The sequence below is a fragment of the Entamoeba dispar genome, genomic scaffold (assembly GCF_000209125.1).
Source record: "Entamoeba dispar SAW760 scf_1105229462373 genomic scaffold, whole genome shotgun sequence".
NCBI classification, from domain to species: domain Eukaryota; phylum Evosea; order Mastigamoebida; family Endamoebidae; genus Entamoeba; species Entamoeba dispar.
The window spans coordinates 11,543-26,995 of NW_001855160.1; the positions used below are offsets into that span (position 1 = coordinate 11,543).

The 15,453-nt window shown below is 22.4% G+C and overlaps 6 protein-coding genes across 6 annotated transcripts in view, besides 45 other annotated features; 4 read left to right on the forward strand and 2 right to left on the reverse strand.

Annotated features, from left to right (window-relative positions):
- Positions 1-1,421, reverse strand: part of EDI_058260 (DNA polymerase IV, putative) — a gene marked incomplete at both ends in the record, with an annotated part of 2,236 nt that extends 815 nt beyond the window's left edge. Inside the window, 2 exons of the mRNA XM_001739742.1 lie at positions 42-374; positions 429-1,421. Coding sequence (XP_001739794.1) covers positions 42-374; positions 429-1,421 — 1,326 coding nt within the window. The remainder of the gene's footprint in view (positions 1-41; positions 375-428) is intronic.
- Positions 376-423: a sequence feature (AT_rich).
- Positions 630-658: a sequence feature (AT_rich).
- Positions 1,422-1,435: 14 nt separating the features above from the next.
- Positions 1,436-1,468: a sequence feature (AT_rich).
- A 3-nt stretch (positions 1,469-1,471) lies between these two features.
- Positions 1,472-1,537: a microsatellite.
- Positions 1,538-1,557: 20 nt separating this feature from the next.
- Positions 1,558-2,913, forward strand: EDI_058370 (CBL-interacting serine/threonine protein kinase, putative; the record flags this gene model as incomplete). Its single annotated transcript, XM_001739743.1, has 1 exon — positions 1,558-2,913. One exon carries the CDS (start codon positions 1,558-1,560, stop codon positions 2,911-2,913), a length of 1,356 nt encoding a protein of 451 aa, XP_001739795.1.
- Positions 2,751-2,773: a sequence feature (AT_rich).
- Position 2,914: 1 nt separating the features above from the next.
- On the reverse strand, positions 2,915-6,484 carry EDI_058380 (ATP-dependent RNA helicase, putative; the record flags this gene model as incomplete). Its single annotated transcript, XM_001739744.1, has 1 exon — positions 2,915-6,484. One exon carries the CDS (start codon positions 6,482-6,484, stop codon positions 2,915-2,917), a length of 3,570 nt encoding a protein of 1,189 aa, XP_001739796.1.
- Positions 3,349-3,380: a sequence feature (AT_rich).
- Positions 3,404-3,424: a sequence feature (AT_rich).
- Positions 3,464-3,491: a sequence feature (AT_rich).
- Positions 4,286-4,313: a sequence feature (AT_rich).
- Positions 4,722-4,780: a sequence feature (AT_rich).
- Positions 5,780-5,911: a microsatellite.
- Positions 5,969-6,091: a microsatellite.
- A 61-nt stretch (positions 6,485-6,545) lies between the features above and the next one.
- Positions 6,546-6,589: a microsatellite.
- Positions 6,590-6,673: 84 nt separating this feature from the next.
- EDI_058390 (Apyrase precursor, putative) lies at positions 6,674-7,842 on the forward strand (the record flags this gene model as incomplete). The annotated part of the gene is made up of 2 exons (XM_001739745.1): positions 6,674-6,847; positions 6,883-7,842. The coding sequence occupies 2 exons, from the start codon at positions 6,674-6,676 to the stop codon at positions 7,840-7,842; spliced, it is 1,134 nt and encodes a 377-aa protein (XP_001739797.1).
- A 362-nt stretch (positions 7,843-8,204) lies between these two features.
- Positions 8,205-8,257: a sequence feature (AT_rich).
- Positions 8,258-8,401: 144 nt separating this feature from the next.
- EDI_058400 (guanine nucleotide exchange factor, putative) lies at positions 8,402-10,033 on the forward strand (the record flags this gene model as incomplete). Its single annotated transcript, XM_001739746.1, has 1 exon — positions 8,402-10,033. The coding sequence occupies one exon, from the start codon at positions 8,402-8,404 to the stop codon at positions 10,031-10,033; it is 1,632 nt and encodes a 543-aa protein (XP_001739798.1).
- Positions 10,034-10,083: 50 nt separating this feature from the next.
- Positions 10,084-10,144: a sequence feature (AT_rich).
- Positions 10,145-10,175: 31 nt separating this feature from the next.
- Positions 10,176-10,335: a microsatellite.
- An 86-nt stretch (positions 10,336-10,421) lies between these two features.
- Positions 10,422-10,604: a microsatellite.
- A 98-nt stretch (positions 10,605-10,702) lies between these two features.
- Positions 10,703-10,787: a microsatellite.
- A 165-nt stretch (positions 10,788-10,952) lies between these two features.
- Positions 10,953-11,059: a microsatellite.
- A 15-nt stretch (positions 11,060-11,074) lies between these two features.
- Positions 11,075-11,253: a microsatellite.
- Positions 11,203-11,304: a microsatellite.
- Positions 11,305-11,313: 9 nt separating this feature from the next.
- Positions 11,314-11,394: a microsatellite.
- A 30-nt stretch (positions 11,395-11,424) lies between these two features.
- Positions 11,425-11,474: a microsatellite.
- Positions 11,475-11,509: 35 nt separating this feature from the next.
- Positions 11,510-11,637: a sequence feature (AT_rich).
- Positions 11,638-11,691: 54 nt separating this feature from the next.
- Positions 11,692-11,722: a sequence feature (AT_rich).
- Positions 11,723-11,787: 65 nt separating this feature from the next.
- Positions 11,788-11,935: a sequence feature (AT_rich).
- Positions 11,936-11,987: 52 nt separating this feature from the next.
- Positions 11,988-12,239: a sequence feature (AT_rich).
- A 44-nt stretch (positions 12,240-12,283) lies between these two features.
- Positions 12,284-12,440: a sequence feature (AT_rich).
- A 36-nt stretch (positions 12,441-12,476) lies between these two features.
- Positions 12,477-12,541: a microsatellite.
- A 71-nt stretch (positions 12,542-12,612) lies between these two features.
- Positions 12,613-12,727: a microsatellite.
- Positions 12,728-12,828: a sequence feature (AT_rich).
- A 27-nt stretch (positions 12,829-12,855) lies between these two features.
- Positions 12,856-12,919: a sequence feature (AT_rich).
- A 22-nt stretch (positions 12,920-12,941) lies between these two features.
- Positions 12,942-13,097: a microsatellite.
- A 217-nt stretch (positions 13,098-13,314) lies between these two features.
- Positions 13,315-13,462: a sequence feature (AT_rich).
- A 5-nt stretch (positions 13,463-13,467) lies between these two features.
- Positions 13,468-13,625: a microsatellite.
- A 3-nt stretch (positions 13,626-13,628) lies between these two features.
- Positions 13,629-13,679: a sequence feature (AT_rich).
- Positions 13,680-13,863: 184 nt separating this feature from the next.
- Positions 13,864-13,950: a microsatellite.
- Positions 13,864-14,013: a microsatellite.
- Positions 14,014-14,240: 227 nt separating this feature from the next.
- On the forward strand, positions 14,241-15,026 carry EDI_058410 (uncharacterized protein; the record flags this gene model as incomplete). Its single annotated transcript, XM_001739747.1, has 1 exon — positions 14,241-15,026. The coding sequence occupies one exon, from the start codon at positions 14,241-14,243 to the stop codon at positions 15,024-15,026; it is 786 nt and encodes a 261-aa protein (XP_001739799.1).
- Positions 14,338-14,386: a microsatellite.
- Positions 14,500-14,685: a microsatellite.
- Positions 14,981-15,043: a sequence feature (AT_rich).
- Positions 15,044-15,055: 12 nt separating this feature from the next.
- Positions 15,056-15,190: a microsatellite.
- A 26-nt stretch (positions 15,191-15,216) lies between these two features.
- Positions 15,217-15,278: a sequence feature (AT_rich).
- A 25-nt stretch (positions 15,279-15,303) lies between these two features.
- Positions 15,304-15,426: a microsatellite.
- Positions 15,427-15,447: 21 nt separating this feature from the next.
- Positions 15,448-15,453: part of a sequence feature (AT_rich) that runs on past the window's edge.

Sequence of the window (15,453 nt, forward strand, 5' to 3'; positions counted from 1 at the left end):
TTTTTTGTCATAAGTTGCATAATCATTAAAGTTCCCATAACATTGGCTTTATGTAATCGTTTTTCTACTTCACAACACATTCTAAAAATAAATTGTTTAACATCATCATCATTCTCAAATCTAATTCCCCAATTTATTGATATTCCAATATTTTTCTTTTCTTTTTTATTCCCAAATTGAGTGTTATCTACTCCTTTACTCATTTCAATTAATTTAATAGTATTTTTCTCTCCTATTTGTTTTTCTAATACTTCTTTTGAAGTTAATGAAATATCTCCACATGTATAAACACCTATCATCTTACACTTTTCTGAAAGGGAATAACCAAAACCTGGAAGTTCTTCTATTTTTAGAGTAGAAATAAATTCTTCAATCTATATTATTATTTTATATTCTTTTTAAATAAAAAAAAATAATTAATAACAAACATTTGTTAATAAATAGTATATTCCATCAGGTTTTGCTTTTTTCATTGCTAGACGTGCTGTAAGTGGATTTATTCCAATTCCAAAACTTACTCCAGAATGAATCGCTTCTTTAATTTCTGTTCTAACTTGTTGTAAAAAAGTATCAATAGGATCAGGGACTGATGAAATATCTATAATACATTCATCACAACTCAATACCTCAATATTATTAAAATATTTTGTTAATATTTCATACATCTTTAATGCAGTTTTTTCATATTCATCAAAATCATATCCAACTACAACTAATTGTGGACAAAGATTATATGCTTGTTTTAACCACATTCCATTCTTTATTCCATATTTTCTTGCTTCATAATTACAACAAGAAACATCTGCATTATTTCCACCATGTGATATAACTACTGGTTTTCCTTTTAATTCACTATGTTTAGAAATTGTAATAGAAACAAAGAATGAATCAATATCAACATGCATAATTTTAGAATAATTTGATTTAATTCCTTCAACTTTTTCTGAAAGAAAATCTGAAAATATTGTTTTCCATAAAGAAATATGATGAAGTCTTGAACTTAAATAATATTTGTCAAGAAAATTTGGATCAGTACATTCTAAATCACTTAGTTGTTTTTGTTTTTTATTCATTTTTTGTGGATTATAATTAGTTATTGCTTGTAATGTTCCATATTTAATAGAATCTATTATCCAATTTGGATGAACAACAATTCTTTTTTCAAATTGGATTTGGTGTTGATATGATAATTGAGTTGCAATAATATGAGTAACTTCAGATGAAGAATATTTCATTAAATATTTTCCACCATTTTGAAGAATTAAAGAACGTAAAATTGATGCAGAAGGGTGTGTTCTTCCAGTTATCCAAACAACGACTCCTCTAAAAAGATTTCCTTTACCATACTTCTTTTTTTGTTCATCAAATTGTTGTTGTTGTAATCTACCCTTTTTCTTAAAGTATTCTTTAAGAGTCAACATCTTATAAAATTGAGTTTTTTATTTTTAAATAAAAATAAAATATTTTTCTTAAAAAAACAGAAATGAAAAACAAAAAAAAAATATTAAAATCAATAACACAAAAAGAGAAAGAAGAACTAATTAATTTAAAAAACATATGAGTGCAACACCAATAATTGAAACTATTCGCCTTGAAAAGGTAGAAGAAGAAACAAAAATGATATGTTTTTCAAGAAGACAAAATTGTTGTGGAGCTTTTCAAAAAGAAAATATAAATGAAGATAAATTTGAAATAGGAAAAGGAAATAAAATATGTGGACCAAGTGATGCAAAAGCAATTATTGAATTAATTAATAACCAAATAATTATGACAAAGAAAAAAGGTTGTTTAAAAGATATTTCAAAGAAATTAAAAGAAGGAGAAAATTATACAATTGGTGAGAATATAATTTTTGAATTTTTTGTGATCACAAAAGAAACCTTTAATAAAGGAATTGAAATAAATAAGAGATATGTGTTTGATAAAGAAATAGGAAGTGGAAGTTTTAGTCATGTTTATTTAGCAAGAGATAAAATTGATAATCAACAACTCGTAATAAAGACATTAAAAAAAGAAATTATTAATAATCAAATTTACTTTCATCAATTTGAACAAGAAATTTCAATAATTAAAAAAATTAAACATCCTTTTATTATTTCATATTATAATGATTATAGTATCAACAATAATAAATTTCTTGTCTTAGAATATGCTCCTAATACATTAATTTCTTATTTAAATAAACAAAAATCAAAAGAAAAAAAATATACTGATTTATCTATTTGTGAAAGAATTTTTAAAGAATTATGTTGTGCTGTACAATTTCTTCAAAAAGAATTTAACTTAATTCATAGAGATATTAAATGTGAAAATATTTTAATAAATGAAAATGGTCATTGTAAATTAACAGATTTTGGTTTATGTATAACTGTAAATGATTGGGAACATGAAAAAATTAAAAAAGGTGGAATAGGAACTCCCGAATATCTTGCTCCTGAAGTAAGAACAACACCTGCTTATTATTCATTTAAAAGTGATTGTTGGAGTGTAGGTTGTGTATTATATTGTTTAATTACTGGTAATTTTTATAAATTATCATACAACAAAACAATATTTGATGAAATTAAAACTTCTAATTCGAATTATAATATGTTAACTGAAAAAGGAAAAATGCTTTTAGAAGAAGATTTAGAAAAAAGACCAACAATGATTAACTTTGTTAGTCAATTTAGTTATTTTAATGATACTGAACGAGAATGTATAAAATATATTAATTCTATTAATGAACATCAAGAATCTACTTCTGAAGCATTAAAATTAAATAAAAATAAATCAAATGAATTTCCTATTAAACGTTTATCATTTGATAACGATTCTTTAACTCCTCAAAAGAAAAAAAGAATTAAAAAAAATACTTCTTTTAAAAGTGGTGATGTAAAAATGACAGTTTTATTTGGTCAAAAGAAAAAATAAATTAATTTAACTTTGTTTCAATCAAATGATTCATAAATTCTTTTGACAATTGAGTCTTTTGATTAATAACATCATCTAATGCATCCTTTAATTCTTTTCTCATTTGAACTAGTTGTGCGATAAAAAGTGGAGTCGAATTAATTGTTATCCATCCATCCAATGTAATAGTTTTCTGTTTATAATTTACAACAACCGATGTAGCTATTAAAGCAATAAATACTTTTTTAATTAATGAACATTCCCACACCATTATTTTATTTGATTTTACCATATTAGTATAAATAAATACATTTTCTTTAAAATCAATTCTAGGCATTGAATTAATAGAAGATACTCCCATAAATACTTGATGTTTTTTCGTATAATACTCATATTCAATTGATGTTTTTCCTATAATTTGTTGAGGAATAATAATATTTGGATAAAATACGTATGTTAAAATAAATAATAATAATTCTTTTTTATAAGATGATTGAATCGATTGAATTGGATAATTATAATTTTTTAATAACTCTATAAATTGTTTTCTTGTATCCAATATTTCTTTAACAATAATAATATTTATATTATTATTTTTACAAAATTGTATTCCATTTCCTTTTCTTTCTAATTCAATATAATGTTCTACTATTTTCATTGTTGCTATATGATCTGATGCATCGGAACAATACCTCCTCTTAATAATACTTCCATTTTCTCCATTGACTAATGGCTGCACTGACATACACGCCGCTAATAATGTAGCTTCTTGTGCAATTCCAAAAGCACATCCTAATAATAGCATCTTTCCTATAGAGACTTCAACTGGAAGAGCTGCTAATGCAGATCCTAATGGTGTTGCACTATATTCAAATTCTTTAACTGCTCCAGAAATATCTAAGTGACTAATTCTTTTTGCTGCCTTAATAGTAACAAGTTGAAGTAATGACTTTTCAATTTGTGTTTGACTTGGTGCATCTAAAGCATCAGCAAGAAATTGAACTGGATTTTTTTCACCAAATAATAATATTTGAAGACAGAGTGATTCCAATGGTAATCTTTTAATTTCAGGTTGTGGATACGTTTCAAATGAATTTTCTCTTTTTTGGCTATACATTTTATAGCATTCTCCTGCAGATACTCTTCCAACTCTTCCTGTTCTTTGTTGGGCATTAGCCTTTGAGATTTTTGTAAGAATTAATCGTTGCATTTTTGTTGAACGATCATATGACATAATCCTTACAAGACCAGTATCAATAAGATATTTAGCATCAGGAATAGTAATAGATGTTTCTGCAATATTTGTAGATAATACAATTTTCCATATTCCATTTGGGGCAATTGAAAAAGCTTCTTTTTGTTGTTGTAAAGGAACAGAAGAGTGAAGGATATGAATTTTAAATTTATTTAAATTATTAAAAGGAGGTGTAGAAATAATTTCTTTTTGTAATGAAGTAATTTCATAAATACCTGGTAAAAATACTAAAATACAACCTATTGGTTTATTTGTAATAAGATAATGTAATAAATCCATTATTAGTTCATAATTTACAGTAGATTGATTAATCATATCTGATACTGTTTTACTTGATTTGTTATTAACTTTATTCATATCAACAGTAATGAGTTGATCACCAATTAATTTCTTTTGAAGATCATCATATTTATAATTATAATATTCTGAACTAGAATCAATTGAATAATTTGTAAATGAAATAACATCATCTAAATAAAATGTTTGAACTGGATGAATTTTACTTTCAATCCTTAAACATGAAGCACTTCCAAAATATTGTTCAAAAAGTTCTACAGCTAATGTAGCACTCATGATAATAATTTTAATTGTTTTATTTCTTGTTATTAATTTTTTAATCAATAATAATAAAAAGTCTGTATTAATATCTCTTTCATGAACTTCATCAATAAATAAATGACTAATTCCTTCTAAATCTGGATTACCAAGAACCTTTCTTAACATTACACCAACTGTACAATATACTAATTTTTCATCTCCTGTTTTCTCAAATCTAATTTGATGTCCAACAAATTTATTTGATCCTCTTTCATCTATTACTCTTGAAGATAATCCTACTGCACTAATTCTTCTTGGTTGTGTTACATATATTTTAGTTTGACTTCCTCGTTTATTTAATAATTCACTTTCTAAAACAAATTGAGGTAATTGTGTACTTTTACCGCTACCAGTAGTTCCTGAAACTACAACTATTTGATTATTATTTAGAAGATTAATAAAATGGTCTTTATTAGAATAAATTGGTAATTGTTTTCTACCTTCTAACATATCTTGATAATGTGAACTATTTATTTCTTTATTCATTTCATTAAAATAATAGTCATCTGAAAATTTATCTTTGGCTTGTATTTCTGATGTAAATTTATTAATACTTGGTTGTTCTATTTCTTTTTCTTTTTTCTTTTCTCCTTTTGGCGTTTGATTTACTAATAAAATAATACTGTTTTTAGTGATTTCTTCCGGTGAATTATTTGTCCAATTATCAAATACTTCTTGATATCGTGGCGAGAAATTATTAATAAAATTTCTTTGTACTTTCATTTCAAATAATAGTCTCAATGCAATATAATTCTTTGCTGTAGCTTTTTCAAGAAAAGCAGTATTTTCTTCTGGAATACGTGCATGTAATACTGTTTTTGATTTATCGTTTAATTGTACTGATGCACTCATAAGATATCCTTCTTTACATTTTTCATCTTTGTATTTTGGATTATCATATTTTTGTCTTCTACAATAATCACAAATGATTACTGATGGAAACTTACCTGTCCACTTTGTATCTTCTGCTGCTGAAATGATGTTCCATCGTTCATTTTCTTCTTCTTTAATTTCACCATCAAAATTAAAATTTAATTCATTTTCTTCTTCGTCTTCTTGAACTTCTTCTTTCTTTCTTTTTTCTGCCTCTTCTCTTAATCTAGCAATTTCTGCTTTTCTTTTTAATCCTTCTGCTCTCATCTCTTCTGGTGTTTTCTTTTTCTTTTTTGTTGTAGAGTCCATTGCTTCTTTAAAAGCTTTTCTATCAAGTAATGCATCAATATCTTCTTCCTCTTCTATTTCTTGTTCTTTCTGTTTTTCTTGAATTTCTTGTGTTTTAATTATTTCCTTTTTTATTTCTTGTTTAATTTCTTGTTTAATTTCTTGTTTTTCACTCTTTACTTTATTGAGTGTTCCTCCTAAACTGTTTGGTAATAATCTAGATGGAATATTTAGACATAACCATTCAATTACCATATCAACAGTAATATCATCAGAATTTTCTAAGGTGGCTCCAACCATCCCTTTTTTGATAAGTTCTGGTGTCAAACTAAAATCATTAATTAATGAGTCATATAAAACTTTTAACCGTTGAACATTTTGTACATCTGATTGTTGCTTTTCAATTTCTTTTTTCTCAATAATTTTTTGTTCTTTCTTTTCTTTCTTTTGTTGAATAACCAGTTTTGGTTCAATCTTCGGTTTAGAGATTTCTATCTTGGGTTGAGTAGAAGGTGTTGATTGGTTTTGTTGTAATCGTTGAATCTTTTCTAATCTCTGTCTTTCTAAAGCCTTTGCCATTTGTTGTTTCCTACGACTCATCTCTTTCTAATAAAAACTCTTACTGTTTATTTTAATAAAATTTTTTGTGTTATTTTATTTTTTTTTTTTGTGTTTTTCTTTTTTATAAAAAAGGGTTGTTAATCTTTGTTAATAAATTAAAATTTTACTATATTACAAGTGAAATGAAAAAACAAAAAAAATGAGTAAATGACAAAAAGATTTCTTCTCATAAGATTTTATTTCTATCTTGAAATTTTATACCTTCTAATGAATATTACTATCCAACCACCAAATTTTCATATTTCTGCTCTCCATCTAGTATTAACAGTAGCTTGTTTAGTATCTTTTATTTTTTGTATCAAAATGTTTAATACACCGTTTGTATTGTTTCTATTTATTTATACCAATTGAAATAGCTCACTTACAGATTAACTCCAAATTGGTATCAGCACCAACCAAACTATAAATTATATTCAAAAGATTCTCCTTTTTTTAAAGTTGCAATAATAAGTGATTTAGACAAAGCAAGTAAGACCAATAAAAAATGGAGGTCTTCAATGATTATTGGAACAATATTCAAACAAGGGAATACTTATGAATTTCAACAACAAGAAGAATTTAATTTAACTTTAGGAATCAATGAAAATGGAAGAGGAATGGAACTAAGTGAATTGTTAAATTTTAATGGAGAATTATATGGCTTTGATGATAGAACAGGGGTTGTAATGGCTATTGATTTAGAGAAAAAAAAGACATATCCTCGTTATATTCTAATGGATGGAGATTTAAATTCTGATAAAGGAATGAAAATTGAATGGGCAACAGTTTATAAAGATTCTATGTATATTGGAAGTATAGGAAAAGAATTTACAACACCAACAGGAGATTACTTAAATGATAATCCATTGTATATTAAAAAAATTGATCAAAATGGGAAAATTACTGCAATAAATTGGAAAAATAACTATAACAGTCTAAAAAATGCAGTTGGAATTTATGGAGATGGATATATGATTAATGAAGCAGTTACTTATTCAGCCATTGCTAACAAATGGTATTTTGCACCTAGAAAATGTAGTAAAGAGAAATATGACGATATCAAAGATGAAACTCGTGGATGTCCTTACATTATTTCTACTGAAGACTTTACTCATTTTGATATAATAAATGATCCTCAACATGACCTTAATAAAGGATTTAGTTCTATAAAAGTTCTTCCAAATGATGAGAATAAATTAATATATTTAAAGAGTGTTGAAGTTGGAGAAAGAAGTGAAACATATATAGGAATGATTAGTACTTCAGGAGAAGTATTAATGCAAGATAAATTAGTTGCTAAAATGAAAATGGAAGGAATAGAATTCATCTCAATGTAATTTGAATTAAATTATCTTGTTTTTTTTTGTATTAACTTTTTAATTATCCATAAACAAACCACTTTGATATAAGATTTGGGTATACTTTTTAATAAAATTCTTACGAGTCTCTAAAATACGTTCAATAAGCTCTTTATTTCCTTCAATATCATTAAGTAATAGTACAAATTGATCTTCAGTCATATGAATTGGATCAACAAATAATTGAATAGGCTGTGTTTCCATTAAGTAATTTTTATTGTATTTAGTTATCTGTTTGTATACACAAAATATTATCTATTAATCTCTAATCATCAACTCTCGTTTTGATGATTCTTCTTTTTCTTTATGAAAATGTAAATACTAAAGTTTTATTCAAAATGATAATAAACTATTTAAAATTATAATTTTATAATTTTTAAATTATAATTAAAAAGAAAAATCAAAAAGAGAATAATCTTAGTAATGGTTTCCACGTTGAACAGGAAAAAGAGTATTTGAGTTAATAAAAGATAAAAATGCTATTATACTTTTAGGAAAACAGTAGAAAAAAGAATAAAGTAATCTTGAAATATTAATTATGTCTAACGAAAACGAAAGTTGTGAAAAAGAGAAAAAAGTAGGAAAACACCTACCAGGAAAAAGTCTTGTAGAAGAATTTATTCCTTTTAAAATGGAAGTTAGTCCATTTAAACCACGGCTATATAGTTATTGGATGGATGCATCACGTTGGAGTTCAAAAATGCTTGAAAAAATGCTTATTAAAAAAGAGATGAGAGGGATTGGATATCGGATGAAAATTTTATCAGTTACAGGACCAGAATTTATGAAAATTGATAGTAAATTTAATGTAAAACTTGGTGCTGAACTTCAAGAATGGAGAAATTTATTAGCATATAGAGACGAGTGTAGAAAAGCAAGTGCTGCATGTATATTACAACGTGCTATTCGATCACGTCAAAAAGTAAAAGATTCAAAGAAATATATTTATTGTTCCAAAGTTGTGAATGAAATTATTTCAACAGAACAAACGTATGTTCAACAACTTGATGTCGTTGTAGATTTAATTATGAAACCATTAAAAAAATTAAATAAACAAGAAGAAATTATAACAGAAGAACAAATGAAATTAATATTTTATGGATTAGCAAATATTCAAGCAACAAATCATGCTTTACTTGATAATTTAATTGAGACTTGTACAAACTATTCTCAAAAAACTTGTGTTGGTAAAGTATTCTTAGAATTTACACCATTTCTTAAAATGTATTCAGATTATTGTAGAATTTATAATAATATTTCTGATATGGTTTGTGTAACATTAAAATCACCTCATCCATTTGCAAAATTTATTAGTGACCAAATGAAACATGCACCAGTAGGTTTAAGACATCACACATTAACTTCGTTATTAATTACACCGGTTCAACGTTTACCAAGATATAAATTATTATTAACTGATTTATTGCGTCATTATAATTGGGAACATCCTGATTATTATGATTTAAAAAAAGCTCAAGAAGAAGTCAATAAAGTTGCTACTTATGTTAATGAAATGTCTAGAATGCAAGAATCAACTGAAATGACATTATATTTAACGAATATTACAAAAGGGGTTCCTGAGGGATTAAATATTTGTGAACCAGGAAGAATATTTATGAGCCGTAATGACATTACATTATATGAAACTATAATTAAAACACATACTGTAATGATAAGTGATGCATCAAATGAAACAGAAGATTATTGCGATATTAGTGGTAATCATAATCTTGTTCAAAAAGAAGTCGATTTTCCTGAAGTTGTTGAAAGTCAAGTGACAGTTATTCTTTTTAATGACATTGTTTTACTCTTAACAGCTGATGTTGCTGCATCAATATGGAACGTTGGACTTAAATTATTTTCAAGCGTTGGATTAGCTAAAGAACAAAAATATGAAGGATTTTATTATTATAAACATTTCAAGTTATGTAAAGTTAATATTGAAAAAGCACAAGAGAGTTGTGTTCAAATTGAATTTAATGAAAAAGAATTAAAGTCAATGCAATTAAAATTTATTGATGAAAAAACTCGTGATGACTGGTTTGAAATTGCTGTTGATTATTGTGAACAACAAAAAAAGTTAGAAAAGTCTTTAGAAGAAAGAAGAAATGGGTTATTCCTTAGAAATATTCAAGACGAAATTTTACGTAGAAATACTTCAAAAAAGTAATGTCTGTTTTCTTTTTATGAATTGTGTCTTTTTTTCACTTTTATTGGTGGTTTTTTTTTAATTTTTTTTTGAATAATTCTTTTCTTAAAAGAAAATAACAAATTTTATTTTCTTTGGTAATGAGTAAGTTTTTGAGTTTTGTAAAGAAAACTAAACAAGAAATAAATATTTAAGAAAATATAGAAAGATAAATATCAATACCAATAAAAGAATAATAAGAATAGGATATGAATTTACCAATCATAAAGTGATTAAAAAGAGAAGTATGAAAGGAAAATGATAAATAAATGATGAAAGTAAAATAACTGAATGGGAAAGTAGAGATGATAGTTAAATAACAGGTAATGATGTTATCATCTAAAATCAATGAGGTAATCATGACAAGATGAAGAAAGAGAAGAAGAAAGAAATAAATCAAATACTATAACAAAAAATTCAAATAACAATAAGAACAAGTAGGAAAAGAATAATACACAACAAAAAGAATAATACCAAAAACATTAAACCATCAATGATAAAGAAAAAAAAGAAACAGACAAATACACAACAATGATATAATATCAACAACAAATGTGAAACTGAAATAAACTACCACAATGAAAAATACCGTTACACAATAGGAGAAGTAAAATGTTGATAGAAGCAGATTCTCATTCCAAAAAACTATAATTATTTTATAATTTTTATTTATAGAATTTTTTCTTTTTTATATTTACTTAATTTTTTATTCTTTTCATTTGTTATTTCTTATTTTGAATGACATTAAAGTATTTTAACGAATTATGTCATTGTTTAATTTTAATGGTTATCAGTTTCATGATTACATTTAATAGTCAAAAATTTTCTTCTGTAAAGAGTCATTAATAAATTAAAATTGAATAGGATTATTGTCATAAGATAAATATACAAATAAATATCATTATTTAATTTATTTATTTATTATTCTTGTTTATTATTTATTTCTCTATATCTTCTTTTCTTTATTTTTATGTTATTAATTTCATTTTCTTGATTCATTTGATTTATCATTGATTATCATTGTTTCTTCTTTTCTTTATTCTCTTTAACTTCTTTCTATATTTATTTATCACTCCTTTTTATTCTTCTCATTGTTAATGTATTTATTATAAATATCATGTAATTTTGGTTTGTTTGTTAAAATATCTTAATTATTTCTTCTTTTGTTATCTGTTCTTTATTCTTATTTTATTTATGTTTTTCTAAAATTATCATTTTTTTCTTATTCTTTTAATTATATACTTTTCTTTCTTCCATCTTATATAATAATATAGATAAAAATGATAAAAATATGATAATTAAAAGAAACAAAAATGAATGAACAAAATAATATAAAAATGGAAGAACTAACATACAATAATGAAATCTGAAGTAATAAAAATGAAATTAATAATAGAAAGAAGTATAAATAATAAGAATAAAATGATGAAAAGAATAAAGAATAAAATATGAAGTTACTTTAATTGATTTTTTATTCTTTGAATATATTTTACTTTAACTTTAGTTAAAGTATTAATTTATAAACTAATTGAATATATACATTTGAACAATAGTATTTACATTTATAATTAATTTATCTAAATTATCATCAATTCATCTTTGTAAACTCCAACTTTCTCTATTTCTATGATTATTCAAAGATATTTATTATTATATTCAAAAAATTTTAATCACTATCTTAATATATTTACTATTACCTCTTGTTATCAATTGTTTTAGTTTATTTAACTAGTTTGAATATAATTTAATATATTTCTATATCTATTTGTAATTTTATTATTTTTATAGAATTATTAACTTTGTTAAAATATTACATTATTTAACACTTGTTTCTTCATATTATTTTTATTTAGATTAAAAATAAAAGTTATTTCTTATTTATTTCATAAAGATAACCAGAATATATTTATCAATTCTTTTCATAACTTTTCTTTACTATAAAAAAGTATTAATACTAATCATTATTATTTCTATTAATATTAATAATTTGAATCATTTAATATATATAATTTTAATTAATTATCTTAATTATATAATCAAATATATAATTTCTATAATTTTCAAATCATTATTTAATGAATATATTATTTTCATTATGAAGTTTTTAAATGAAAAGATAATGCCAATAATATATATTTTATCATATATTAGTTTTATTATGAATATTATTTCATATTATTAAATTTAACAAGACAAAACAATGATTGATTAATACATTCTGATGAATACTTGTAAATTAATAGATAATAAATAAGTTATTAAATGAAAAATATTATTAAAACTATGTTGTATAAATTATTTGATCAATTTTAAATAACAATCAATATAAATATTTAATGAAATAAAATGAATAATATTATTAATGAAAAATTGACTTATAAATTATTTTCATCGTTTTATTATTGTGTTATAATAATTAAGAATAAAATAAATAGATAAAAATTAAAAGAAATGTATGAATATATAGAAAATAATTTAATAATTAGATGAGAATGATAAAATTATTTCATAGAATATAGAGTTATAAAACAAAGATAATATTTGTTTAATTTGTTATATTTTAACAATAAAACTAAAAGAAATGATAAATAATAAAAAGAGAGAAGGTGATAAATAAAAAAATCAAGAAAAGTTATTAGATTATAATAAAAATTAAGAATAAGATATAATAATAAATTATTATAATTTATTATTAAGGTATTATACAATTAAAATATGAAATTGTTGTATTAAACATTTTTCTTAATTAATTATTTAATTTTTTAATAAAAATAAATGAAGAAAAACTAAATTATAACAGGTACAATAATATATTTTATAATTCTTAACAATATAACAACAAAAAAGAGAAAAATAATTATTTTAATAGAATTGTATATCAAATGAAATATTTTCTTTTTTATATATTTCTTTTCTCTTTTTTATTTTCTATTTCTTTCTTATATTCTTCTTATTTTCTCTATCTCTTCATTTATTCTTTTCTTATTATTACTTTTTCTTCTTTTCTCATTATTATCTTTTATTTATCTTCTTATTTATCTTATTTAATATTGTTAAATAACTCTTAATTGATGATAGTTAATTATATTAATTACTTTTCTTTTCATTATAATTGTGTTATTTGAAAGTATTATTTATGTTTGTAATTATAAGAAGTGTTTGATTATTTTATATTTGTTGGAATTCATTCAAGAATTATAATCTTTTAATTTATTTCTTTGTGTTAATTATTTTTATAGTTTTCATGTTGAATTAATGTTTAGAAATAAATTTATTTTCATTTATATCTATTATATTTATTGTTGAAGATTAGAATATATTAAATAACAAAACAGGTAAATTAAATATGTTAATAGTGAAATAAATATTAATTATTTAAACATTGTTATATTTAAATATTATATTTATAATCATTATAATGAATATTTAATGAATTAATTAAATGATAAATATGATATTTCATTGTTATATAAATAAATGTATTCAAATTATTATTTAATTTATTCTTTATTTAATTATTCTAATTTGAAAAAGAATTCATTGTATCATTTATTTATGAATAATTCATTTAATTTTGTTATTTTATTTGAAAATATTTTATCATTAATAATTGAATAAAAATAATTATCGTTTTGTGTTTAATTCTTATTTATTTCATATTATGTTAATTATAATGATATTCATTATTCATGTTTGTATTTTTATTATCTTTCTTATTATTTATTCACATTTTCATGAAATAATAAATGTATTCATATCATTACATTCATCATTTGATTTAAAATTAAAATAAATGAAGTTGTTTAATAAAATTATTTAATTATTTCAATTTCTGTTATTTCTTTCATTTTTATCATCATTTTCTTTTCATATTTATTCTTTTTGTGTTATTATTATTAACTTATCAAATATATCAATTCAATAATACAATTTATGTATTTATTTATTATTTACATTTTATTATCAATAAATATCATTATTAAGTTTTTAAAGTGTAATGAATGAGAATAGTGTAAATAATAAAATAAATAAGAAGAATGAATAAATTAATAGAAATTAATGTGTAATATCATTATTTGTATTTGTAATATTCAATTTATTCACAACATTCTTTTACAATAAATAAATTAGAAACAACAAAATCAAAGAACTAATAAAATGAAATTAACTAAAAATCCATCATTAAGAAATGCAAACAAACCCTGATGTTTATCACAACATCGAAATGATTGACATGATGAATTGTCAATATCTGTCAACTATCAATGAAGAAAAACCAATCAAACAAGATAAGAGTGAAAAAGAAAGGATGAAAAGAGAAATAAAGAAAAGAAATTATCATCAGATTAAAACAAGAAAGACAAACAACCACAAAATAGGAAAGAAGAGTTATGAACACATCAAAGAAGATAAAAGAAGCACTCAAAGAAGTGATGATGATACAATTGAAGAAGATGAGTACGAAAGAAATGAGAAAAAAAGAATAAAGAGAAGAATGAATGAAATGATGAAAGAAGTTGAAAAGAAAGAAATGAACAAAAGAAAAATTAAAGAAAATATGAAGAAAGAATGGAATGAAAGAAAAGAAAGTGGAGATATTTTGATGAGAGAAGAAGAAAGAATAAAAGAAGAAATTGAAACACAATCTTCAAACACACCAAATTATCAAGAAAACAAAATATACAATATTATTAAAGAAGGATATCAAAGAATCAAAAAAGGAGAAATTATCAATGAAAAAGAATATCAAGAAGAAACAAAGAAATGTGGATGGAGTGTTGGGAGTGATTTAACAATTATTTCAATGATAAAGAAATATGGAATATGTAATAAGAAAGAAATATATCATAATCCAATTATTCAATATCAAATAGAAGAAATAAATGGAATTAGAAATGAAGAATGTTGTCAAAAAGTTATTTCAGAACGAATTAAATATATTGTAGAATTATTAACAATTAAATGTAAATTATAATTCATTCTATAAATTATCACATCCAAAATATTAATTATTTAATTATTTATATCATTAAATTATTCAATAAAATATTATCATTATTTTCATTTTATTTCTTAATTTAATTAATTATATAATAAATAATGAATAAATGATAAAATTATGATAAATATTTAATTAATATCTATACAAATCAATTTTATCATTCATAAAAATATTAATTTATATTTATTTCTTTTATTTTAATCATTTTTATAACAATAATTAATTGAATTCTATTTGATTTTATTCTTCAATTCATTCATTTTTAGTTATTTTCTTATTATTTTCATTCTTTATTTCTATCTTTATCTTTTATTTCTTTTCTATTTATTTATTATATATTATTTTACTTCTTTGTTTATTTCTTTTATTTATTATATCATTTGATTTCAATATCAATTTT